At 42.7% G+C, this 27,618-nt stretch overlaps 1 protein-coding gene across 1 annotated transcript in view; it reads left to right on the top strand.

Annotated features, from left to right (window-relative positions):
• LOC126470665 (uncharacterized) overlaps positions 1-27,618 on the top strand; it is a 1,059,339-nt gene that overhangs the window by 593,951 nt on the left and 437,770 nt on the right. The window contains exons 7-8 of the mRNA XM_050098659.1: positions 2,800-3,040; positions 21,284-21,463. Of these exons, the coding sequence (XP_049954616.1) occupies positions 2,800-3,040; positions 21,284-21,463 (421 nt within the window). The remainder of the gene's footprint in view (positions 1-2,799; positions 3,041-21,283; positions 21,464-27,618) is intronic.

Genomic DNA, 27,618 nt, shown 5'->3' with positions numbered 1-27,618 from the left:
TACAGAAGTAAGCCATGTAGCAATCATTGAAGATTTATGTTGTTATGCTGGAAGACTCTAATTTTTTGTGTCCCAGCATTCAAGCCCAAAACGATTTCTGGAACGTATGGCGAATTTCGCTTGTATCCTCTCAGCTTTCAGTCGTATACGAAGCTTGTGTTTAGTGTTGTCTTTATTTAACATGAATTGTTACACAGAGTATTAGACCTTAATCTCTATTTTTTTGTATTGTAAATCGCATTTCATTTGTTTGGACGTATGCTAACATGATATATTTCATTAGTCGTCTTACATGGACCCCATGGAGAGGGGTCTCTAGGATGTGGAAAGAAGTTAGGATTTAGATTTCATTTAAATGCAATGCAACGAAATGATTTAGTGTTAAGAAATATTATTGTACCATAGAGATAATATTAATTATAAATTAACATATAACATTTATTTTAAGAATTTCAGTGGAGACATTCTTTAATGAAGGAGAAGAAGATACACTTCAGGAAATTGTTTAATTCATCGTGAATTCCACAACATTACTCATAAGACTTTTAATATTTTTTGGAAGTTTGTTAACCCCTTGAAGTATCTGCAGGTTTGTATTTGGTTCTTGTGTTATATTCACATATCCGCTATTCTTTAAGAGAAAGAAAATTTTAGTAGCAACAAAGGATATAAACGAACATATTTAGCGTGAAGAAATTCTCAAAATCCCAAGGTTTCTGAGGAGGTCTCTGCAGACGCTTCTGGAACTAACACCAGAAACAATTATTATAACATGCGAGGGAAGTTGAAGGAAGTTTATATGTATTAGAAATAACATTAGACGCATGATAGAATCCTATATTGTACCATTTCTGGTTACGGAATACTCTGAAAGTCTATTGCTATTTGGTTTTTGCTTTTATTTCACGTAGGAGAGATTAAAACCACGAACCAGCTCCGTACAAAATTCTATGATATTTAAACATTCCCATAAAGATATGGGGGTTCTATGCATGTGGATATTACGATTCATAAATGAATTGAACTCCGCGTCATATGTTGAAGAATCCTTCACTGGCAATATCTCAGAACATGCTGTGAACTACTTCTGTTCATAGTGAAACGGACCTAGTGAAATCCCATTCTCAATACAGAACATTTATGATGCCATGAAACACATATTTTCAAAGCCACTGTCTCTCGGAATATAGCTTATTGTAGGTTTACTTGTCATCTTCCACACACGAGCCGAAAAAACATTCAACATGCTCGCAGTCTCAGGGAGGTGATGACAACTGTATTTTCCAGCAGTACTGAATTTAATTCTAATATAATTATATTTTCCTGAAGAGACATTGAGTCTCAGCTTTATCTTCGATAAGGTTAGAAGCGGAAGTAATGAATTAAAGTTTGTACCAAGGCCAGGACTTGAACGTGGGTCTCCCACTTCCGAAGCAGATAGGCTATCCACTATATCATCTTTGCTTCACAGCTGACACAGCTGCAGAGACTACTCTAGTCGAATGCCCTCCATAACACAAACTTCAATTCAGATCTCAGCCCATTTTCCCCTCTTATATCGTCAGTATTACCGAGTCTCTCAGATATTGGAACAGTATCCCAGCTTTGTACGTATAATGTTTGTGTTAGGAAGGGCATGGGAGAAGGGTAGTCTCGGCAGCTGTGTTAGCCACGTTGCCGAGATGGTGTAGTGGGCAGCACATCTGCTCACGAAGCACTAAGCTCGGTTTCAAGTTCTGGCCTTGGCAGAAATTCTAATTCATTACTTCACCTTCTCCCCATCTCGATGATTGTGATTCATTTCACGACGTGTGAGGCAAAAAAAAAAATTACAGGAACGCAAAATTAATATTAGTCTATCATAAAGGGCTGAAAAGTTGTTGGAAACTGTGTCCATAAATTAAAAGAATAATAGCAAAACTGAGGGCTGTGATTTGATCTGTCGTAGCCCATTAACGAGAAACAATCTTGTGGTGTGCGTACTGTAAGACCTTCGGTACACACACCATCAGATTATTTGACTTGTCACTCTAACGAAGTAGGCGAGTGTCAGCAATATGTCTCGTGGTCTTATCGTGGCGTGTTTATCTTCTGCCGTTAGGTCAGACGATAGAAATGCCACTTGCACGCTTAGAGTAGCAGATTGACGGTAACCAACTTTAAACAGAACTTGATTAATTTTCACACACATTTATTAAAATAATAACAAGCATAAAAATTACTTAACTTGGTTCTGGATGCTATTTACAATTGACAATCTGAAGTTCCTTTGGTATAGGTACGTTAATCTTATTCTCACATATATCTCTGATACTTGACAAAAGTGTCTATACATTTATCTTCATGGCTATGCACACGAATATGGTAATCTTATTAGGCGCAGACTGAAACTTGACTATAGACTGGTACAGACAAATGTAGACTGACTAATCGGAGGTCTGTGCACTCGTTATAATACCTCGCGCGTTCATGTATCACTGCCCGAGTGTGATCCGCGAGGAGAAAAGGTTCTACGTTAGCAGCAATCTCATTGGCTGCGTTACATATTAATACGCGGATCGGCGGAAGCAGAATTTCGTCCGTCTCTAAGGCAGCGCCATCTCGTAGTGCGGAGACGGACGAGCACTGCGCCTGCGCTGTTGTGCTTAGCGGGGCGCGCTCTAGTGGGAATGTTGTGTACACGCTGACTACGCGGAACTATTTACACAACAAATCTGTTGACATTACTTTCTACATATTCCATAGCACAGGCGTCTGCAAAGAGTACAGCAAAGTAACGCTGTGCCTGCCTGCCCACAGGTCGTGTGGGAACACGCTGAACCTGGAAGTGTACCGGCGCGTGTCCCCGAACGGGCTGGTGTCCGGGTCTGGGGCAGCCAGCGGCTTCCCCGCCCCCGCATCGGGCGCCGCCGCCGTCCCCTCTCCCGCCCCCGCAACGGCACCCGCCAGGCCGGCCACCGACTGCTCCGGCGCCACCTCCGCGTCGCTGGACCTCAGCCGCCGCCGCCTGCACCTGCCGCAAGTCACCTTTAGTTCTGAGGTGCGTCTCCTAGCCACTTCACATACTTCTCGCTACAACAAATAAGTTGCTAATTCGAGACGTAAGGTAACACCACTCATTTTCTTTTAACCAGCGTGGCGATGCAGTGCTTACGGCACTAGACTCTCATTGCCGAGGATTGCCCCTCACGCTTAAGTTTTCCGTGGTTTCTGTAAATCGCTAGAGGCAAATGCCATAGCATGTTCATCTAAAAAGAGCTGTGACGACTCGATGTTTCGCTGAGTCTCTCAATAACTCTACAATTAACTACGTTTACAATTTTAACGTTGGTGTGATTTACATGCGCAGAAAAACGAATGATTACAATTTCAGGAAAGTTGGATGATTTATTCAAGAGTAAGACCTTACAAACTGTGCAAGTCAGCCGGCCGAGGTGGCCGAGCGGTTCTAGGCGCTATAGTCTTGAACCGCACGACCGCTACGGTCGCAGGTTAAAATCCTGCCTCAGGCGTGGATGTATGTGATGTCCTTAGGTTAGTTAGGTTTAATTAGTTCTAAGTTCTAGGGGACTGATGACCTCAGAAGTTAAGTCCCATAGTGCACTGAACCATTTTTTTGTGCAAGTCAAAAACGCTTTACTCCACCTCTGGCCCTTAGGCAAGTAATTATTCGGCTTGACATTCATTGTTATTGGACGTCCTTCTCAGGGAAATCGTGCCAAATTTTGTCCAATTGTCTCATTATATCGTCAAAATCAAAGATGGTTGAAGGGCCCTGCCCATAATGCTCCACACATTTGCAGTTGGGGAGAGATCCGGCTACCTAGCTGGCCAAGGTAGGCTTTGGTACACGCTAAGACAAGCAGAAGAAACGCTCACCCTGTGCGGGTATTATATTGCTGAAATGTAAGCCCAAGATGGCTTGCTATGAAGGGCAACAAAACGGTGCATAGAATATCGTAGACGTACCTCTGTGCTGTGAGGGCGGATGACAACCAAAGGGGTCCTACTATGAATAGAAATGGCACTCAACACCATCACTCCTTGTTGTCGGGCCATATGGCCGGCGGCAGTGAGGTTGGTATCCCACCGCTGTCTGGGACGTTCAGATGGTTCAAATGGCTCTGAGCACTATGGGACTTAACATCTGAGGTCATCAGTCCCCTAGACTTAGAACTACTTAAAACTAACTAACCTAAGGACAGCACACACATCCATGACCGAGGCAGGATTCGAACCTGCGACCGTGGCGATCACGCGGTTCCAGAATGAAGGGCCTAGAACCGTATGGCCACCGCGGACGGCCGTTAAGGACGTCTACAGACACGTTGCGTCCTGGAATCTCATTGACTGGAGTAGAATTGTCTTCATTGATGAGTACCGATTCGAACTGAGTCCTGATGACCACCGAAGACGTGTCTCGAGGAGCCGAGATATCAGTGGGATATAGTATGACTGTCGCCTGCCGTACGGCCCGACAACCAGGGGTGATTTGTCATCCGCGGTACCCTTACAGCACAGCTGTACGTCGACTCGTTTTCTTGCTAGACATGGCAAGCCATCTTGGGCTTACATTTCAGCAAGACGATGCCCACCCGCATACGGTGAGAGTTTCTCGGCTTGTCTTCACGCTTGCCAAAGCCTATCTTGGGCAACAAGGCCGCCGGATCTCTCCCCACTTGAGAATGTTTGGAGCATTGTGGGCAGGGCCTCCAAACATCTCGGAATTTTGACGATCTAACGCGTCTGTTGGACAGAATTGGGCACAATACTCTTCAGAAGGACATCCAACAGCTCTAACAATCAGCATCAAGCCGAATAATTGCTTACCCAAAGGCCAGAGGTGGACTAACGCGTTTATGACTTGCTCAGTCTGTGAAGTACTTTCTTTTCAATAAATCATCCATTTTTTCTGAAACTATAATCATTTGTTTTTCTGCACATATAAATCACATCAACGTTTAAAACTGTAAACGTAATTAATTGTCCTGTCACTGAGCGACTCGGTGAAACATCAAGTCATCTCAGTTCTTTATAGATAAACATACTATGACATTTGCCTGAGGAGGACATACAGCAACTCTATCCATCAGTGCCAAGCCGAGTACCTGCTTGTATAAGGGCAAGAGGTGAACCAACGCATTATTGAGTTGCTCAGTTTGAGATGCTCTTTTTCTTGCTTAAATCATTCAGATTTTCTGTAATTCTGATCATTTGTCTGTACATGTACACCACTTCTATCGATTTCCGTTCCATTCGCATAATTCGTTCGGAGTGCATCTTTTTTTGTCTTAGAGTATACGTTTTATATGACATCTGTGTGGAGTTTTGGTAGCTCGAGACTTTCAAAGTCACATATTAACCGGAAATCTCCTCACAGTGCATAGTGTGATTTTTTTCAGGAACGAATCCCTGGGAGGATAAGGATGAAAACAGTGCATAAGGACACACATCCAGAAATGTTTTCCAATCCAGGTTTACCCACTTGAGATAAAAGATCTTTGACAGTGCAGGCTGAAAACACCTACTCAGTTTCTCCCGAACTCGGAACACGATAAATTCCACTACCAAATTAGTAGCGTGTTAAATTATCACTCCACACAATGATACTAAAAAAGTAGAACAATCTCTCTGCTACATCCAGAAGCAAGAGAATTTCAATTTATCAGTAAGAAAAGTTAATATAAATATTGATATAAACCGGAAATTAAAGTTATCTTCCCTTGGTTAATCAATAATGTTCCAGGTAGTGGCACCTCTTTACCTCCGGAACGCCGACACTGTGAGCACACAATTCAGAGGTCTAAAACTACCTGATGATATTTGTTTCAAATTAAGAGAGGTTCTCATCATCAAAGCAGTTGTAGGATAGTTCGAATAGGAATAATCTTTAAAATGGACGTGAATTTTTGACTCAAATTAATTGGATTCAGACACCAAGTGTTGACAAATACAATATCTTTTCTCAACCAATTAAAATCACTGTGCATGAAGTACAATCATGAATCCCAATCATCTGGTGATAGTAATTAAAAACTGACTTCGGAATTAATATTTGAAAGCAAAGGCACCTGAAAGCTGTTTGTAAGACTGATAATTTCTTGGCCAAACTACACCACTGGCCATTAAAATTGCTACACCACGAAGATGACCTGCTACAGGCGCGAAATTTAACCGACAGGAAGAAGATGCTGTGATATGCAAATGATTAGCTTTCCAGAGCATTCACACAAGGTTGGCGCCGGTGGCGACACCTACAAAGTGCTGACATGAGGAAAGTTTCCAACCGATTTCTCATACACAAACAGCAGTTGACCGGCGTTGCCTGGTGACACGTTGTTGTGATGCCTCGAATAAGGAGGAGAAATGCGTACCATCACGTTTCCGACTTTGATAAAGGTCGGACTGTAGCCTATCGCGATTGCGGTTTATCGTATCGCGACATTGCTGCTTGCGTTGGTCGAGATCCAATGACTGTTAGCAGAATATGGAATCGGTGGGTTCAGGAGGGTAACACGGAACGCCGTGCTGGATCTCAACGGCCTTGTATCACTAACAGTCGAGATGACAGGTTATCTTATCCGCATGGCTGTAACGGATCGTGCAGCCACGTCTCGATCGTGGATGGGGACGTATGCAAGACAGCAACCATCTGCACGAACAGTTCGACGACGTTTGCAGCAGCATGGACTGTCAGCTCGGAGACGATGGCTGCGGTTACCCTTCACGCTGCACCACAGACAGGAGCGTCTGCGATGGTGTACTCAACGACGAACCTGGCAAAACGTCATTTTTTTCGGATGAATCCAGGTTCTGTTTACAGCATGATGATGGTCGCATCCGTGTTTGGCGACATCGCGGTGAACGCACATTGGAAGCGTGTATTCGTCATCGCCATACTGGCGTATTACCCGGCGTGATGGTATGGGGTGCCATTGGTTACACGTCTCGGTCACCTCTTGTTCGCATTGACGGCACTTTGAACAGAGGACGTTACATTTCAGATGTGTTACGACCCGTGGCTCTACCGTTCATTCGATCCCTGCGAAACCCTACATTTCAGCAGGATAATGCACGACCGCATGTCGCAGGTCCTGTAGGGGCCTTTTTGGATACAGAAAATGTTCGACTGCTGCCCTTGCCAGCACATTCTCCAGATCTCTCACCAATTGAAAACGCCTGGTCAATGGTGGCCGAGCAACTGGCTCGTCACAATACGCCAGTCACTACTCTTGATGAACTGTGGTATCGTGTTGAAGCTGCATGGGCAGCTGTACCTGTACACGCCATCCAAGCTCTATTTGACTCAATTCCCAAGGGTATCAAGGCCGTTATTACGACCAGAGGTGGTTGTTCTGGGTACTCATTTCTCAGGATGATGCACCCAAACTGCGTGAAAATGTAATCACATGTCAGTTCTAGTATAATATATTTGTCCAATGAATACCCCTTTATCATCTGCATTTCTTCTTGGTGTAGCAATTTTAATGGTCAGTAGTGTACTTATCAAAGCCTAGGCAGCTCACAAATGCAGCAATACTGGCAAAGTTTGAAACAAGAGCTTTGCTGCTAGATTTGTTACCGGTAGCTGACTGCCGCCAACACAGAGCGTGTAAGGGCCGTGAAGAGAAGATACAAGAACGTAGGGCTCATACTGAGGCATATAGATAGTCGTTTTCCCCTCCCCCTGTTTGCGAGTTGAACGGGAAAGGAAATGGCTAATGGTGGAACGATGTAACCTCCAGCACGCACCGTTCTGTGGCTTGCGAAGTGTCTACATAGATGCAGATATCGTCCATGTCTTTTTCGAAGTAGCCATCCCAGAAATTATTTATTGTATTCTGAAAACCTGGCCTCCTGTGCGTCTATGGCAGGGTGTATTATACATTCAATACATTGAAAATTCTCTACACAGCAGTATTTTTTAAATGCTTAACTACAATAATGTAATAATAAAGATAAAAATTTATTGAATGGAATTCAACAGTAAGTGTATATAATAAAAATTAATTATTAAACAGATTCCTATGCGCGGTCGCCTTTACAGATGAACCTCGCTTCCTTATAATTCTCCCAGTAAACCGAAGTCGACTATTCGCCTTTCCTGCTTCAATCCTCACATGCTAGTTCCATTTCATATCGCTTTCCAGCGTTACGCCCAAATGTTCAAACGACGTGACTGTGTCAAACAGTACACTACTAATGCTGTATCCGAACATTACAGCTTTGTTTTTTCTACTCATCCGCACTAACTTACATTTTTCCACATTTAGTTGCGTTACTTGTAGCCTGCGCAGCTCTCAACTTGCGAAAGCTTCCTGCAATATGTGTTGTTGCTATTTGGTTCAGAGTTTGTATTACCAGTCTCTGAACTGCTTCGATGTCCTCCTTCAACCTGACAGATCCCAAACACACGAACAGTGCTCAAGAACATGTCACAGAAAGAATATCAAATGAAAAGAAGTACTAGAACAAACAAACAAACAAAAAAGAATGTACTTACTTGCTTCTAATACGGATTCGTTTCTGAAGGTGTTTAGGAGCCACCTGAAGAAGAGCCCAGCACGCAGCAGAGAGACAGCTAGCGATACCACCGGCCAGAGAATAGCCGTTTCAGCCATCTGTCTCATAAGGCTTAGACAATCCACGTAAAAAGTTCTGGGAACTTGCGTTCGTATCTTTCAGCTGTTTCTCTACACCAGGGATACTTATTAGTATGTCGTCCATACGAAAATCTGCCGATGGTCAAATGACGGCATGTTTGTACGATTCTCCTGCGTGAAATTTAAAAATTTTGGCTTTTGTTTTGCTGTGTTCAACTGCCACACCACCCTGGTTAACAGGGGACCGAATGGGAGCCTCAGACGCGTTTAGCAACTTTACATAGGACCAGAATTTTCGAGAGTTCTCTGACAGATCTTTTGCTAAGGTATGACGGTGGTAGTTGTTCTATGCTTCGCACATAGACCTTTTCACAGACGGGCGAATCTTTGCTTGTCGTCATTTGTGCATTCTCTTTTGAACTGAGAATGCAACAGCCTCTGCTTCCTCAGCATCTTCCGAATTTCACTATTAAACCATGGTGGATCTTTTCCATCCTTAATCCACTTTCTAGGCACATAACTCTCCAGACCAAGATTTAGAATCTGCTTTAAATTTGCCCGTAACCCCTCTACCTCCATCTTATTGGAACTAAGTGACGTGAATTCATCCTTTAAGTGAGATGTTAACAACTACTTATCTCCACTATGTAGCAGAAACACACTACTGCACTTTATGACTGATTTATTAAATTTCTTAACTATAGTTGCTATAATGACATCATTAATGTCTGTTTCTATACTGACATTGTCTATAAGATCCGTCCTACATGTAGTTACCACGTCTAAGATATTTCCATTGCATGTGGGCTTTTTTATTGGCTCACAAATGCGTTTTAGCTGGGCAGCGCATCATCACGTCATTTGGAAGTAAAGAAAACTTTGCAACCTAGAACTGTGTTTTAATATTAATCGTATTAGAAACTTTCTGTACCGGCCCGATACAATGGATTGCAATACACGTAATTACACTACTGGCCATTAAAATTGCTACACCATGAAGAAATGCAGATGATAAACGGGTATTCATTGGACAAATATATTATACTAGAACTGACATGTGATTACGTTTCCACGCAATTTGGGTGCATATATCCTGAGAAATCAGTACCCAGAACAACCAACAGTCAAACAGAGCTTAGATGACGTGTACAGGTACAGCTGCCGATGCAGCTTCAACACGATACCACAGTTCATCAAGAGTAGTGACTGGCGTATTGTGACGAGCCAGTTGCTCGGCCACCATTGACAAGACGTTTTCAGTTGGTGAGAGATCTGGAGAATGTGCTGGCCAGGGCAGCATTCGAACATTTTCTGTATCCAAAAAGACCCCTACAGGACCTGCAACATGCGGTCGTGCATTATCCTGCTGAAATGTAGGGTTTCGCAGGGATCGAATGAAGGGTAGAGCCACGGGTCGTAACACATCTGAAATGTAACGTCCTCTGTTCAAAGTGCCGTCAATGCGAACAAGAGGTGACCTAAACGTGTAATCAATTGCACCCCATACCATCACGCCGTGTATACGCCAGTATGGCGATGACGAATACACGCTTCCAATGTGCGTTCACCGCGATGTCGCCAAACACGGATCCGACGATCATGATGCTGTAAACAGAACCTGGGTTCATCTGAAAAAATGACGTTTTGCCATTCGTGCACCCAGGTTCGTCGTTGAGTGCACCATCGCAGGCGCTCCTGTATGTGATGCGGCGTCAAGGGTAACCGCAGCCATCGTCTCCGAGCTGATAGTACATGCTGCTGCAAACGTCGTCGAACTGTTCGTGCAGATGGTTGTTGTCTTGCAAACGTCTCCATCTGTTGACTCAGGGATCGAGACGTGGCTGCACGATCCGTTACAGCTATGCGGATAAGATGCCTGTCATCTCGACTGCTAGTGATACGACGCCGTTGGGATCCAGGACGGCGTTCCGTATTACCCTCCTGAACTCACCGATTCCATATTCTGCTAATAGTAATTGGATCTCGACCAACGCGAGCAGCAATGTCGCGATACGATAAACCGCAATCGCGATAGGCTACCATCCGACCTTTATCAAAGTCGGAAACGTGATGGTACGCATTTCTCCTCCTTACACGAGGCATCACAACAACGTTTCACCAGGCAACGCCGGTCAGCTGGTGTTTGTGCATGAGAAATCGGTTGGAAACTTTCCTCATATCGGCACGTTGTAGGTGTGAATGCTCTGAAAACCCAATCATTTGCATATCACAGCATCTTCTTCCTGCCGGTTATTTTTCGCGTCTGTAGCACTTCATCTTCGTGGTGTAGCAATTTTAATGACCGTTAGTGTAGTTTTAGCGTAGCGTTTACGAAAGTCGTTCTTCGTTCATTACCCTCACGGGCACGTTTAAATTAATAATGTTAATGGAGAAGTCGAGTATGCGGGTGGCCTATTAGCCCAATAAATAGATACCAATATCGGGAATAGTTAGTGTAGCCGAAATCTTTGGTACAGTGGGAGGAGGGAGTGCCATCAACAGCATAATAGAAATCCTGACTGCTCGTGGATGAGTGTGAGATGGAGGTACATTTGTAGGTCACTTTTGTACGTTTTTCTCGAATAATTCGGATGTTGGGGCCTCTAGCGAAAACATATCCCTGTACAAAATTTAACTAACGAAATTTCCTACAAAGCAGTCCTGCTCATTTTATCTTTAGGACAAATCGTTTGCGGTTAGTGAGCGAGAGAATATGAAAATCTGACGCGTCGTTTATGAAGGCCAGCTATAAAATTGTGAGTTTCATAAAATGACAGCGATAGGGGCAACTGAGTCACCCTGTATGTCGTGAGTACCCCTCCAAGTCCGGCGTGTCATAAGGTACCCCCTTAGCGTTGTGTGGCAGTAACAATACTCATCGTCATTAAAGTGCACAAGCTGCAAAAGGCTCGTTACTGTGTTACTGACTCTTCAGCTGTGATAGCTGCCTGAGCACGTAGCGTGAGCCAAGTTCTCATATGGCCATCACGTAATCGTCAAAATATGTAATTGTATAGGTGTGTGAACCTACGTTAGTTGATACGTCCTGCATTATAACAATCAACATGAAAGTTACCTTTGGACACATTACTAAATGATGGTGATACGAATAGCGGGAGTCACCGCTTCAGGCACGCGCTTGATTTTTAATTTAGCGTTCTTGTTTACTAGTGTATTCCTACAGAGACAAATTTAATAATAATGCAAATGAGCGCATCTATAAAACGTGTCACCAAATTTTATAGTAAGATTTTATATATTTTTTAGAAGATCCTAAACTAAACACTCTGAGATCGGTAGCTAATGATCGGCAATGAATATCGATTTTTTATTAACATAAACAACTCGCACCTTATAACAACGAAATAAGCTCATAACAACCATTTTGGTTGTGTACAACTGCACATCTACAGCCTACAAGCACACACAGAATCGTTTTTGGTAATACGAGACGAGCGTAGCGTATGGCTTTCCATCACTGCAGGCATGGCTACTGCAGCAGTACAAAACACCATCATGGTTGACAGAGATATCATCTGTGAATAATAATACCTTTTGGAATTTCTACCCTACAATATTACGCTGGAATAACATTTTATTCCACCACGTTTTCATCTACATCTACATCTACATTTACATTCCGCAAGCCACCCAACGGTGTGTGGTGGAGGGCACTTTACGTGCCACTGTCATTGCCTCCCTTTCATGTTCCAGTCGCGTATGGTTCGCGGGAGAACGACTACCGGAAAGCATCCGTGCGCGCTCGAATCTCTCTAATTTTACATTCGTGATCTCCTCGGGAGGTATAAGTAGGGGGAAGCAATATATTCGATACCTCATCCAGAAATGCACTCTCGAAACCTGGACAGCAAGCTACACCGCGATGCAGAGCGCCCCTCTTGCAGAGTCTGCCACATGAGTTTGCTAAACATCTCCGTAACGCTATCACGCTTACCAAATAACACTGTGACGAAACGCGCTGCTCTTCTTTGGATCTTCTCTATCTCCTCTGTCAACCCGACCTGGTACGGATCCCACACTGATGAGCAATACTCAAGTATAGGTCGAACGAGTGTTTTGTAAGCCACCTCCTTTGTTGATGGACTACATTTTCTAAGGACTCTCCCAATTAATCTCAACCTGGCACCCGCCTTACCGACAGTTAATTTTATATGATCATTCCACTTCAAATCGTTCCGTACGCATACTCCCAGATATTTTACAGAAGTGACTGCTACCAGTGTTTGTTCCGCTATCATATAATCATACAATAAAGGACCCTTCTTTCTATGTATTCGCAATACATTACATTTGTCTATGTTAAGGGTCAGTTGCCACTCCCTGCACCAAGTGCCTATCCGCTGCAGATCTTCCTGCATTTCGCTGCAATTTTCTAATGCTGCAACTTCTCTGTATACTACAGCATCATCCGCGAAAAGCCGCATGGAACTTCCGACACTATCTACTAGGTCATTTATATATATTGTGAAAAGCAATGGGGACTGATGACCTTCGCTGTTTAGTCCCCTTATACATCCCAATGACCACCACCAAATGAAAAGCAATGGTCCCATAACACTCCCCTGTGGCACGCCAGAGGTTACTTTAACGTCTGAAGACGTCTCTCCATTGAGAACAACATGCTGTGTTCTGTTTGATAAAAACTCTTCAATCCAGCACACAGCTAGTCTGATATTCCGTAGGCTCTTACTTTGTTTATCAGGCAACAGTACGGAAATGTATCGAACGCCTTCCGGATGTCAAGGAAAATGGCGTCTACCTGGGAGCCTGTATCTAATATTTACTGGGTCTCATGAACAAATAAAGCGAGTTGGGTCTCACACGATCGCTGTTTCCGGAGTCCATGTTGATTCCTACAGAGTAGATTCTGGGTTTCCAGAAGTGACATGATACGCGAGCAAAAAACATTTTCTAAAACTCTACAACAGATCGATGTCAGAGATATAGGCATATAGTTTCGCTCATCTGCTCGACGACCCTTCTTGAAAACTGGGACTACCTGTGCTCTTTTCCAATCAGCTGGATCCTTCCGTTCCTCTAGAGACTTGCGGTACACGGGTGTTAGAAGGGGGGCAAGTTATTTCGTGTACTCTGTGCAGAATCGAATTGGTATCCCGTCAGGTTCAGCAGACTTTACTCTGTTTGAGTGATTTTATGTTTATGAAGCAAAAGTAACCTCATCCCTTTCAGTTGTGAACGGCTACGTTGTCTACTGATACAAATTCTTGAAAATCACTCACTCCCAGAGGAGTTCCGGTCAAAATTACGCACATCAATACTGGAGGAAGACCTGTTACTCATTACGTACGCATTACCGCTTGGGTTAAATAAATCTATGTCATGTCCCTTACCAGCAATTATTACGTCGAACAACATCGACAGCTCAACAAAGAATGATTTAAGGTTTTTTTTATTTATTTGTGGTAAGGTACTATAGGGCCAAATTGCTGAGGTCATCGGTCCCTAGGCCTACACACTACTTAATCTAACTTAAACTAGCTTACGCTAAGGACACACACACATACCATGCCCGAGGGAGAACTCGAACCTCCGACGGGAGATTTAAGGGAAATCACAAAATGAGTATCACGCATTTCTAGATCAACTGCACTCATAGCTGAAAGCATAAACAGAGCCTTCTTCCGAAGACTATTTCACATGTCCTCCTTGCTCCATCGACTTCTCCGCACTGGCTGAAGGTGCGTGTGCATTGGTACGTTTAGTATCCGTGAGCGACGTCTTTGCGGTTCAGCGAAGATTCGATCAATCTCCTCTTCTGCAGCAGAGAGGGCTCTCCTCGTACTTTGTCTTACCTTCGTGTCTCTCAAACAACAGTCGAGAATTCGTAAAATAATTCCCAAAATAATTAATTTAAACAATTAATAAAATACTATGACGGAATGTTGAAAAGCAATGCCTCTGAATTTTCTATTCTGTTCTCAGTATCGGTTGAGCTACGTATAACGTGTCATGCATACTCGGTCGACTTTCCTGCTTCGCTGAAGCAAGTTGCAACCTTCTGCCGCTAGAGAGCTCCGAATTGTAGCGTGTAACGTGGCGATGTGTAACGTAACTGAGTCGTTGCGTGAGAAACAGCGTGCTGTAATTGAGTTTCTAATCGTCCACCCATGAAGCACCCTCTCCTTCGCCATCACAATGCCAGACAACACCCGAGCGCTGCGACATCTGCAACAACCCGAGCCTTTGGTTCACTGTCATCGATCATACTCCATAAAGTCCATAATGGGTCCCATCCGATATGCATCTGCTTCCAAAACTTAAAGAACACCTTCGAAAACTTCACTCTGATAGTGATTAAGAGGTACAAGTAGAGGTGAGATTGTGGCTCTGTCAACAAAGTCAAACAATCTACTGTGATAGTGTCAACAAAATGGCCTCTCGTTCGTCGCCTAGGTGATTATGTTGAGAAATGACTATTAAGACTTGAAGAACAACGATGTAAAATTTGAATAAGATTTGTTTTATTTATGAGATTTTAAGAGTTTTCATTTCAAAACAGTCGAAGGTATTACTTTTCAGCACGCACTCTTATATTTCTAGAAAGATGGTGAATGTCTTAAGGGGAGGTTTACTATCTTTGGCCCAAAAAAGCATGTTCTTTTAGAATTGTTTTCTCAGGATGTGTTATAGATATCAATATCAAATTTGGTCAAAATGTTTATTGATATTTTCTCTACAAACTGGAATTTTTTCGTCTGGAAATGTCGAAGAGCATAGGCGAAAGTGCCGTCGGAACGAAACAAAATTTCGATGTAGACCTCCACGCGCGGTATGTCACAGGTCAGCCGGCTCGTCTGAAATCAAAATTGAGTCGACGATAGCAAATTATATAAGAGTCATTAGGAGTTGAACCTCGCTTAAGTTATTTGAACCATGAGAAACAAAATTGCGGCCATTTGAAAAAAAATAGGGTTTTTTTCATCGATTTTACGACTTCCTCGGCCAAGTAAAAATATTTATAGTTAGTGGATCGGAATGAAAGTGGCACAACTCTTAGACAATTTAGTTAACTTCATCGGAAACAAAGAATCATGCCAATAGGTTCAGTGGACTTAAAGTTACCATACCGCGCGATGAAAAAAAAGCGTTTCGAGAAAAATGCCTTTGAAGTTTGTACTACATGTAGATGCAATATTATGCAACTTACTTTCAATCTGCTATTCCGGGTCCATAAACTAGTCCTTCCTCTTCCTCATAGAGGGCGTTCTGCTCTATCTGGGCCATCCTGCGCTGATACAGAGCCGCTCGTACGGCCGGTGACAAGCGGTTTTCGGCCGCTTGAATCCGGTGGCCCTCCGAATGCTTGGCGAACTGCGTCGAATAGAGTCCCAGGGTGACGTCCATCGTTGTCATGGTCTTCAGAATTGCTGAATACCCTTCGTTGAAACTGCTCACTGCCAAGAAAGTCGCAATCTCAACAGTTTTCGCGCCAGAATACAAATGCTAGGGGGTAACTTCCAAACACACGCGTTCAAACTTCCATTTGAATTTTGTGTGTTTCCTCCCGAGCACCGGTACAATAACTCGTCCTCCGAAAGAAGAAACTGGTGCGTGAACAAGGCCGATTTCAGGCAGGTGCATTTTTTTTTTCAACCACGAATAACAAACATTTTCGTTCCGTATTCGGAAAAACCGTTGCATGGGTGGATGCTAAACACTTTTGTGGATCCAAAAATGCAATTTAAAAAAATCGTTTTTTTGAACCAAAAGATAGTAAACCTCCCCTTAAGTGAAAATCAATCTCCTTTATGGATCATACCAATGTTTTGCAGCTGCCAACCTCCTTCTGTTATTTGACAGCATTGCGAAGTCACAAGTTAGTTGTAGTAACAGTACTGTTACTGGCACGCTTTTATAAGACTCTTGCTTGAGCTACGAAGATGCTTTAATCATAAAAATCTCCTCTTCTGCAGCAGAGAGGGCTCTCCTCGTACTTCCTCTTACCTTCGCGTCTCTCAAACAACGACTCATAAGGTCAGGACTTGTGAGCTATTGGTATTTGTTTACCTATGGTGTGAGCTGTTAAGCTCGGTGCCCCTGGATGATCTTTGAGTGAGTAGGCTACGTGCCGGCGCAGCACCGGGTTTCACTTTCTCTTCGTCATTCATCCAGACTGGTGGCCATTTAAAAAATGGTTCAAATGGCTCTGAGCACTATGGGACTCAACTGCTGAGGTCATTAGTCCCCTAGAACTTAGAACTAGTTAAACCTAACTAACCTAAGGACATCACACACATCCATGCCCGAGGCAGGATTCGAACCTGCGACCGTAGCGGTCCCGCGGTTCCAGACTGCAGCGCCAGAACCGCGCGACCACTTCGGCCGGCTGGTGGCCATTTAAATTTCAATATCATGAGGGTGGCATACAACAAACAACAAGCTGCCATGAAGTGTACTACAAGCTTTCGTATGCAACAATTACCATTTCAACGCAAACACACAAATCAAGTAGGAATGACGCCATTTAATTCCTGTATGCGAGGAAAGATAACGCAGTGAGTTTCTCATTCAAAAACGGCATTTGCATGTAGGTTGTTTTTGACGCGCAATGCCTCCTGTAGGTAGGAGAATGGTTTAATGTCACACGTAATTCGACAGCGGCTGCATTGTGGCCTGTTGAGACTGTGATTTACTATGCCACTGTATAGCTGCTCGCGCTTGTCGAGATCCGACGATAGTCATGCGGTACTCAACGCCTTGTATGATTTCAGTGGCCCCACACGGCTAGCACCCGAGAGAACTGACATATTTTGCACTCTGCCCAGCAGGATTGCACAGCGACGTCAAATACTTTGAAGTAGGAAATGAGCTTGTTTGTAGCAACGGAAGTACACAGACGGGCAATGAGACGTCTGCGGACGGCTAGCACGGCGATCTCTGTTGTGGCTTCGCTTCAAAACGATGGTATATAAAAATGTTTCTATATAAAAGTTGATACGTAATTAATGTTCTTGAAAACTGTATAATCAACTTGTGTAATAATCTGAAATTTTGCAAAATACATCCTCTACCCCGTCCCCACCGTTAATTAATTTAGAAAAATAGAAACCTTCGTTACAACATAAATTAAAGACGATTTCAAGCCACATACATCCCTGTATAATAAAGCTGGTTTCTGAAATACCATTTTCAGAAAATAAGCTGTACACAAAGTGCTGTCGGAGTACTTTCAACGTACCTGATTAAAATGTCTAAACATTCATTACTATTCTAATTCTTTATTTTATTTATTTTTGTTTTATGTTTTAAGCTGTTATTTTACAGTTTACATTCAAAGTTCATTTGTTTATTTGTTTACAGTCACATAAGTGTATTTTCTTAATTAAAAATAATAAGTAACTCATTATTATGATAGAAAATAATTACAATAATCACATACTGTAGGGAAATGCTTAAAAAATGGCTCTGAGCAACTATGGGACTTAACTGTTGAGGTCATCAGTCCCCTAGAATTTAGAACTACTTAAACCTAACTAACCTAAGGACATCACACACATCCATGCCCGAGGCAGGATTCGAACCTGCGACCGTAGCGGTCGCGCGGTTCCAGACTGTAGCGCCTAGAACCGCTCGGCCACAGCGGCCGGTGAAATACTTAAAACGTAACGTTTTTGGCACCAGGCACGCGAAATGAACGAAATTTCTTCGCTTAACATACACGACGGAGACGACAATATAAAACAACATTCAGCACGATTTCAAACTGTCACGGGTGATCATCTAAATATCTTCATTTTGTCAGTCATACTTCAGTACATTGATAAGCCTTTGCAAAGAGAATTGCTTACGTACTAGTGCAGCTTGACTGTATTGTTTCTCAAGTCGAGACTGACATCATTATCATGCGACAGAACTAAATCTGAAACTCTTCTCACGAAGTTCGTCCAACACCGAAAGCCGTATGCGTTCCACGGCTTTACCTGTGCCATCGAGCCCTTTGGGAGCATCAGATGTTTCGTGTCCTCGAGTACGAAGCTCAAAACGATTTTTTTCACTTACCCCCGTCTTCTCATAGTTTTAAAGGAAAGTAATGGTGAGTTTGGACCGAGAATTTGAGAATCTGATTTTGAAGCCCCAGAAGGCCTTGTGACACATCGAAATCGGGTAAACAAACGCCTGACCAGTTCAAAAGATATTTGAAGGTCGATTCCTTTCCCAGTAAGGGAGAAACATCTGTTATTGTTAGATTCCTGCGGTGGTCATTGTGAAAGAACCGTTTAGAGCACCATATCTGAGCACAAGGAACTTCCTCGTCTGGTGATCCCAAAGGGGCGGCATAGGTACAGCCGCGCTACGTATACGGCTTTCGATGTTGGAAGAAGACTTTCAGATCTAGTTCTGTTGCATGATTATGATGTTAATCTGCCCTCGAAAAACAATATAATCAAGCTGCAGTCAAGAGTACATAATCATTTCTCTTCGCTAAGGCTTACTAATGTAATGAAATGTGCCTGATACAATCAGTATATTTAGAGGATCACCCGTGATAGTTTGAAATCCTACTGAATTTTATTTTATATTGTCTTCCCCGTCTTTTATATTACGTGAAGGAATTTCGTTCACTTTATGTGCGTGGTGCAAAAATACGCCATGTTTTAAGCATTTTCTTACAGACTGTCATTATTGTACTTATTTTCTATCAAAATGGTGAATTAATTATTATTTTCAACTAACAAAACACACGTTTGTGAAACTGTAAATTAAAAAATAAAAGAAACATGAATGTAAAACGTAAAATGACAATTTAAAACATAAAAAATATAAGTAAATTAAATAGTTAGAATAATAATAAATGTTTGGTTATTTTAATTAGGTATGTTGAAAATTCTCCCACAGCACACTGTGTACACCATATTTGCCAGAACTGGTATTTCAGAAACCAGCTTTATTACACAGGGATGTATGTGGCTTGAAAGTTTCTTCAATTTATGTTATAACAAAAGTTCGCATTTTTCAAAATTAATTAATTGTTGTGGGGTATTTTGCAAAATTACAAATTATTACACAAGTTGATTACACAGTTCTCAAGAACATTATTTATACATCAACTTTTGTTATCCCAAATTACATTTCGGGATGTGTTTAACCTCTTAAAAGCGCAATTGAGCGCATACAAAAAAATACGAATTGCACTATTTCGCCCCCTCTAACGACCCGCTAAGTTTCATCAAGTTCATTTAATTACACTTGGGAATGCTACCTTGTTAGTGAATTATTAAATTTTGAAACCATTTTGCCATTTTTTTTGCCATCACAGCAGTTACTAGGTTTGTTTGATGCATGGAAATTTGCTTGCAAAACTAACGTTACCAGCTCTGCGTGCAAACTGTTAATGAATCTACTTTTCTTATGACTGAATGACATATTACGTTACACAATTGAAGCTACCAAGACAAAATAGACTTCCGTGTGCGACAGCTTACTATTTGCATGGAAAAAGGTAAGGAAACAAAGAAGCTCCTTGATTAAACAAGACCGTCTTTCTGATTCTAGTCCCGCCTATACCGTGATACGAAGTCCAAACGAAAGATATTGCATTTTTTATACTGTCTCTGAGATTAAAGTCATTAGATCACGTCAGAGAATGACATGAAGCATGGGGAATAGTAGCGTAAAGCTTTATGTTCTAGATTTTATTTTATTTAGGAAACTGAAAAGTACTTTTTTGGAAATCAGAAACTACAGGTACTGAAAGCATTACCAGAAATTACAAACACCGACCATAGTGAACAGAATAATGTTCTCGTATAGCACAACGTACAGAGCGACATATCTTGGGACTTGGTGTGCAACATCCGGATCGAATCGTGAGCAGCATTTATTACATCGAGCAGAATTTACTGCCTTCCATGTGTTATAGTGATTGAGTTGAGTGTAGTTTCTCGTATCTGGCTACGCAAATTCTTGGCTGTGCCCCTCAGTTCGCCTACAATAAACAATATATTAACAAATAAAATGTAAAAATACATGACAGACTCCATATCATTTTCAGAAAAATAACATACACGATCTTTCCTTTGATGACGAAGTTGTAGCAGGAGGGCAGTCTGGGAATATATTCACAGACCAATCAAAAGTGTCCTGATATATGAAATAAATAAATCAGAATGTGACTTCAAGGTACAAAATTACGTACACTCCAGCCACCAACAGAAATTTTATTCGCTTATAGGACCAGCCCCTCAGTCTTGTATATTTGAGCATAAAAATACAAATCGAATCTGGATATTCTCAAAAATTTAAGCCTGCCTTGAAATTTAAAAATAAATACCAAGTGCAGTACACGTACTGTAGTTTTCAACTCTTGTGGGATACAGTCATTGACGCAGCAAATTTTCTGGGTCCGACTGGGTGGAAGCTTTCATTCTTCCACCATAATTACCAATCATACTTGAAAAGTCACAGAGAATAAGTGCTTTGTTTGTACAATTCCTACTAACTTCTGTGTCACCAGGGTGGTTCACGGGTCTTACTCTTCACCCTGCTGTTTCTCATAAAGTACTTTCTCTCTCAGAAGATGTTCCGTCTAAGTTGCCACTTTAGCTACCGTAGATAACGAACTCATTTTGATCTTTGAAATTTTTTATGTGATCCTTTTGTTTTCAGAACGCAAGTGACAAATTCTGTTTCTGTTCCAGATCGAACCACTAAATCAAGAGGACGCCAGGCGGCAAGCAGTTTATCAACTTATGTACAAAGAGCAGCACTTCGCCGGCGTGCTGCAGTTTGGAGTTAGTAGGTTCCTGCTTCCCCTTAGCGAAAGGAAAGACCTTCTCAGTTCGAATGAGCACCAAACACTTTTCCAGAATTGCGAAGAGGTACAGTTTTCAACATATTGTATTATACTTATCAGTTTGGTTTGCAAGGAGCTCATTTTCAGTATCAAAATGTCGATCAAATTCTTTCTGACACTGGCATTTATAAATAATGATATATTTTTATTGGGTGTCAGTAATAAGTTTACCGCCTCAGTTTACACATGTTTTTGACAGAATTAGTTCCACCTTACGCTCTGCAATGTACAGGACTCATGCAACGCTTGCTTGTACCGAAGTAGTGTTTCTTAGCTCTTCTGCAGTGTGCATACGGAAAATATTCTGAAAAAGAAAATCGACCATGAACATATAACCGGTAACACTTTCTTTACATTCTTGCTAATAATATATGTAGGTGTTAAAACAATCTAGTAATAGAAACGCCAACCTTAGGAATTAGTCCCACGTTCCTGTATAACATACTTTTTCCGCTCACATACAACTGAAAGATGAAAATTTCGCAGCGTGGCAGCGAAAAACGTCTTCATTCATCAAAACATACTTATTATTCGACTTATCCTCCGTTCAGGTTCGTGCACGTCATTCAGTATTTTCTGTAATGACAAGATTAAATCTTTGAAGGGTGATTTTAGAAAGTCTTCATAAATTGCGTCTACGGGTGCCATAATTTGTTCATTGGACTCAGTACGTTTTCCTGCCACAAATTCTTTAAATGCAAGAACATGTCGAAGTCAGCAAGTGGCGAATCTGACAAATGGATGTGGATGTTCCGCAAATGTACTACAAATCCCTTCAGCTTACCCACTGCCAAAATTACCATGTGGGTATGTGCACGGCCCGCTATCCATGCCACTAGTCCTATATAGATTGTCCAAAATACTGGATAATATTTGCCTTTTTTTATTCTTTGAGAAGTAATCAATATGAATAATCCATTTTGCACACTGGGAACACTAAACAATGCTTTTACAGGAGTTGAAATCAAATTTTTGGTGCAGGCTCGGCGGATTTCATCCCCTGATTTTGTGGTATTTCGTTCCTGGTGTGTTGTGATGGACACATGCCTCATCCAGAGTGTCAAATTAGCTCAGAAGAATGGTTTGATTCTTTTTGAAACTGCCCTAATGTCATTGAGAAATTTGTTTTGACGTGATCAACTTTCTACAAATTTTGATCCATTATGCACAAAGCTTCCTCGTAGCTAATTCCGTATATAAAATGTGCCTAACTCTTGCTAATGGTACGCCGTTTCTGCTATTTCATACGTCTGTAATCGCCAACCATCCAATACTGCACGCTTTCTCGATCGTTCCATCTGTGGTTGCAGTTTTTATGATCCATCGCATGGATTATCTATAAGGAGAATACGGCTCCATTTCAGTTGAGTCGAACATTCATTAGCATAGTGGCTGTGTACGTCGTCGTGCTCGTCCCTGCTTGCTGTCGGTCTCTTTTCAACCTTCCCTGAAAATATTCCTCCCACTGCGACTTGTCAGTGGTTCCTACTGTTCTGGCTTAAAGGCTGGTTACTTTTTCAAGTTGGTGGATCTCTCACAGTTGCTTTCTTTGGAATTAGAATTATTACATTCTTCTTGAAGTCTGAGGGTATTTCGCGTATCTCACACATCTTCCGTACCAGTATTTGTGACAGAATGTCGTCTACTCCCGGAGCCTTATTTCGACTTAGATCTTTCAGCGCTTTGTCAAATTCTTCTCGCAGTATCATGTCTCCCATCTCACCTTCAGCTACGACATCTTCCATTTCCGTAACATTGTCTTCAAGTTCATATCACTTACGTGGGCCCTCTATATACTCCTTCCACCTATCACCTTTCCCTTCTTTGCTTAGGATTTGAGCTCTTGAAACATTTGCTTCTCATTTCTCGAGAAGCCTCTTTAATTTTCCTGTAGGCGGTATCTATCATTCCCCTAGTGAAATATGCTTCTAAATCATTACATTTGTTCTCCAGCCATTCCTGCTTAGCCGTTTTCCACTTTCCGTCAACCTCGGTTTTTAGAAGTTTGTACTCCCTTTCGTCAGCTTCATTTACTGTATTTTTATATTTTCTCCTTTCCTCAGTTAAATTCAGTATCCCCTATGTTATCCAAGGATTTCCATTAGGCCTTGTCTTTTATCTATTTGATCCTCTGCTGCTTTCACTATTTCATCTCTCAAAGCTACTCATTCGTCTTCTATACGTCTCCAACCATCCTGATTTAGGTTTTCCGTGATTTCCCTAAATCGTTTCAGGCAAATGCCGGGATGGTTCCTTTGAAAGGGCACGGCCGATTTCCTTGCCAATCCCCCCCTAACCCGAGCTTGCGCTCCGTCTCTAATGACCTCGTTGTCGACGGGACGTTAAACACTAACCCCCTACCTACCCGTCTTCTATAGTTTTCATCTCCCTTGCTCTAGACAATCGTTGGCTAATACTCCCTCTAAAACTCTGAACAACCTCTGGTTCTTTCAACTTATCCAGGTCCCATCTCCTTAATTTCCTGCAATTTCTTTAGTTTTAATCTACAGTTGGTAATCAATAAATTGTCGTCGGTGTCCCCCGGAAATTTCTTACCATTTAAAATCTGGTTCCGAAATCTCTGTCTTACCATCATACACTCAATCCCAAACCTTCCTGTGCCTCCTGATCTCTTCCACGTATACAACCTTTTTTCATGATTCTTAAACTAAGTGTTAGCCAAGCTTAAATTACGCTCTGTGCAAAATTCTACTAGGCAGTATCCTCTTTCATTTCTTCTTCTCTTCCTTTTTCTGTTATCGATTTCGAACCCCCACAACAGTTAAAGCGGCCGCGGTGACCGAGCGGTTCTAGGAGCTTCAGTCCGGAACCACGCGGCTGCTACGGTCGCAGGTTCGAATCCTGCCTTGGGCATGGATGTGTGTGATGTCCTCAGGTTAGTTAGGTTTAAGTAGTTCTAAGTTCTAGGGGACTGATGACCTCAGATCTTAAGTCCCATAGTGCTAGAGCCATTTGAACTATTAAACCTACCCCTGCATTACCCCTATTTGATTTTGTATTTATAACTCTGTATTCACCTGACCAGAAGTCCAGTTACTGCTGCCACGGAGCTTCACTAATTCCCACTATATGTAACTTCCAACTATCCATTTCCCTTTCTAAATTTTCTAACCTACCTGTGTAATTAAGGGCTCTAACATTCCACGCTCCGATCCGTAGACCGCTAGATATGTTTCTCCCGATGACTACATCCTCCTGAGTAGGCCCCATCCGAAAACACGAGTTGGGGACAGTTTTACCTCCGGAATATTTTATCCAAGAGAATTGGCATCATTTAATCACACAGTAGAACTGCATATCCTCGAGGAAAATTACTGCTGTATCTTACTCTTGCTCTTTCTCAGTACCAGCATGGCAAGGCTGTTTTGGCCGATGTTATAAGAGCAAGTGAGTACATCATCCACACTGTTCCCCCTGCTACTGCTGAAAAGGCTGCTCCCCCATATCAGGAGCCACACTTCTCTCTGGCCTCTCAACAGATACACTATGTGATCGAAAGTGTTCGGACACCTGGCTGAAAATGACTTACAAGTTCGTGGCGCCCTCCACCGGCAATATTGGAATTCAGTATGGTGTTGGCCCACCCTTAGTCTTGATGACAGCTTCCACTCTCGCAGGCATACGTTCAGTCAGGTGCTGTAAGGTTTCTTGGGGAATGGCAGCCCATTCTTCACCGAGTGATGCACTGAGGAGATGTATCGATGTTGGTCGGTGAGGCCTAGCATGAAGTCGGCGTTCCTAAAACCCCAAAGGTGTTATATAGGATTCAGGACTCTGTGCAGGACAGTCCATTACAGGGATGTTATTGTCGTGTAACCACTCCGCCACAGGCCGTGCATTATGAACAGGTGGTCGATCGTGTTGAAAGATGCAATCGCCATCCCCTAATTGCTCTTCAACAGTGGGAAGCAAGAAGGTGCTTAAAACTTCAATTTAGGCCCTTGCTGTGATAGTGCCACGCTAAACAGCATGGGGTGCAAGCCCCCCCCCCCCCCCAAATAAAACACGACCACACCATAACACCACCGCCTCCGAATTTTACTGTTGGCGCTACACACGCTGGCAGATGACGTTCACCGGGCATTCGCCATACCCGCACCCTGCCATCGGATCGCCACATTGTGTACCGTGATTCGTCACTCCATACAACGTTTTTCCACTGTTCAATCGTACAATGTTTACGCTCCTTACACCAAACGAGGCGTCGACCGTAGCGGTCGCGCGGTTCCAAACTAAAGCGCCTAGAACCGCTCGGCCACTGTGGCCGGCTCACTCTTTTCAGTTCTGAGCGCACAGAGAGCACGTAAACATGCCTAGAAAATATTGTCTCCCTCCAAATATTAGTGCCTGCTGAGAGACTGCACCTGCTTTCATGCAGCCCATATAACGTAACTGTCATAAATTTCCTTCTTCATGACAATTCTCGGTCGCACATTGCAGAGACAATGGAAACGGTCCTGCTTGCTGCGTTTTCGATGGGAAGTGATTGATCACCCACCATACAGCCCGGATTTGGCACCTCTGATGTTGATCTCCGCTCCCATGAACCGCTGGCTATGAAGACAACATTCTGGCACGGACAACGAGCTGCAGACCAGCGCAGAGAATTGGTTAGAAAGTACAGGCAGATGCCTTCTATAGGGAGGGTATTGGAAAGCTGGTACAATGAATGTTACGACAAAGTCTAAGTCGGGGCGGCGTCTATGTAGAGAAGTAGCTGGAAGGTGTAACTAACTATTTCAAATAACACCTGTTTGATTTTTAGTGTATTTTCCATTTCGCGATCGATCGAACATTAATAAACGAATTTCCGTCGTAATTTCCATGTAGGGAATGGGTGAATACCAATTGTGTACTCGCACTCAATACAGGAGTAGTTCCAGCGACAAGAGATGAGAAAAACGGTTGCTACGATTTATTTAAGTGAAGAGAAGTCTTTAAGGTTTGATAACAGGGGAAATGCGTCAGCGTGTGGTAAGGGAGGGCCTAATGCGATAGCGTAATGAAGCAAGAGTTTGCTTCGCTAGAACTTAAGCCAGCTCAAAGTCGCATCCGCACGCCAGTCTAATTAATTTATTGGTCTCTGAAACCAATTAGCCATGTAGGACAATGACAAAACATCGCCACACTGAAAACCCACATGTGCTCGAGACGATATTCAGAACTGCGAGTTACGCTTTACTAGGTAGCAACACTACCTGGAGATCAAGGATGTTGCTATAAAGCTATTTTCCGCACGTGTTAGGCGGATACTAGATTGAGCCAATTATCAAGTTACATAATGTAGGCGCCATGGCTGCCTGGCAGTTACGAACGCTTCTGTAGGAGTTTGTTTTGTTTACTGCAAAACAGCTGATGCAATAGCGGTTCGACCAGGAAAAAGGCCACCTTGGGTAAAGCTATAAATCGCTCGAAGAGAGATGAGCAGACAGCTTGAGACATCACTTCAGTATTGTTGTGTCGAAGAATCTCCTGGGTCAGGAATGACCGACGACGAGACTCGTAGGAGCGTTGTCTAGGCGAAAAAAAAAGACACGAGTATCCTTTTTCCCATCGTTTTGTAACAATGCTGGAAGGATGCAGTCGTCACCGTAGCGACCTTTGGAATCTTGAGTAGCGTGAAACTTCCACAGCATTAAAATATTTCCTCTGTCGCTACTCTGCACTGGCGATAATCCGAAGTTACTTCAGAAGCTGTGAGCCTCCCAGCTCCTTTGTTGTATAGTATGAAATGCAGTACTGTAACTTAAACACCCACAGAATCAAAATAAGAGCCACTACCATGACAAGCGAGGTCGTCTTAAGGTCAGCTGAACCAAGTTCGTGATGGAGGTCGGTGTCAACCGAGAGAATCTCAGTAACATTAGCCAGTCCAAAGTGTACTATGTGCAGATAGGATGCAGTAGCTGACACAAAGCTTAAACAGAGAAGTGCTGGAGAGTAGCGGTGTCGGTCCCTGTTACCGTATATCAGCCATGGGTCACGTGATTCGCCCATGTTATTGGTTTTCTGTGGCGTAGTTCCGCAGTAGTTTAATCTGTAGCTCTCGTAACGCCCTCTGTACCTATCGTGTTTGTCGGCCTATCACCGCTGACTATACTGCGTCAATATCTACATGTTCCGGTGGATATTTCATCAATAATTCTCTTTGGAATGTAA

This window comes from Schistocerca serialis, chromosome 3 (assembly GCF_023864345.2).
Source record: "Schistocerca serialis cubense isolate TAMUIC-IGC-003099 chromosome 3, iqSchSeri2.2, whole genome shotgun sequence".
NCBI lineage: Eukaryota > Metazoa > Arthropoda > Insecta > Orthoptera > Acrididae > Schistocerca > Schistocerca serialis.
Note: the sequence above shows the minus strand (reverse complement) of the source record. Positions and strands in the feature narration are given on the sequence as shown.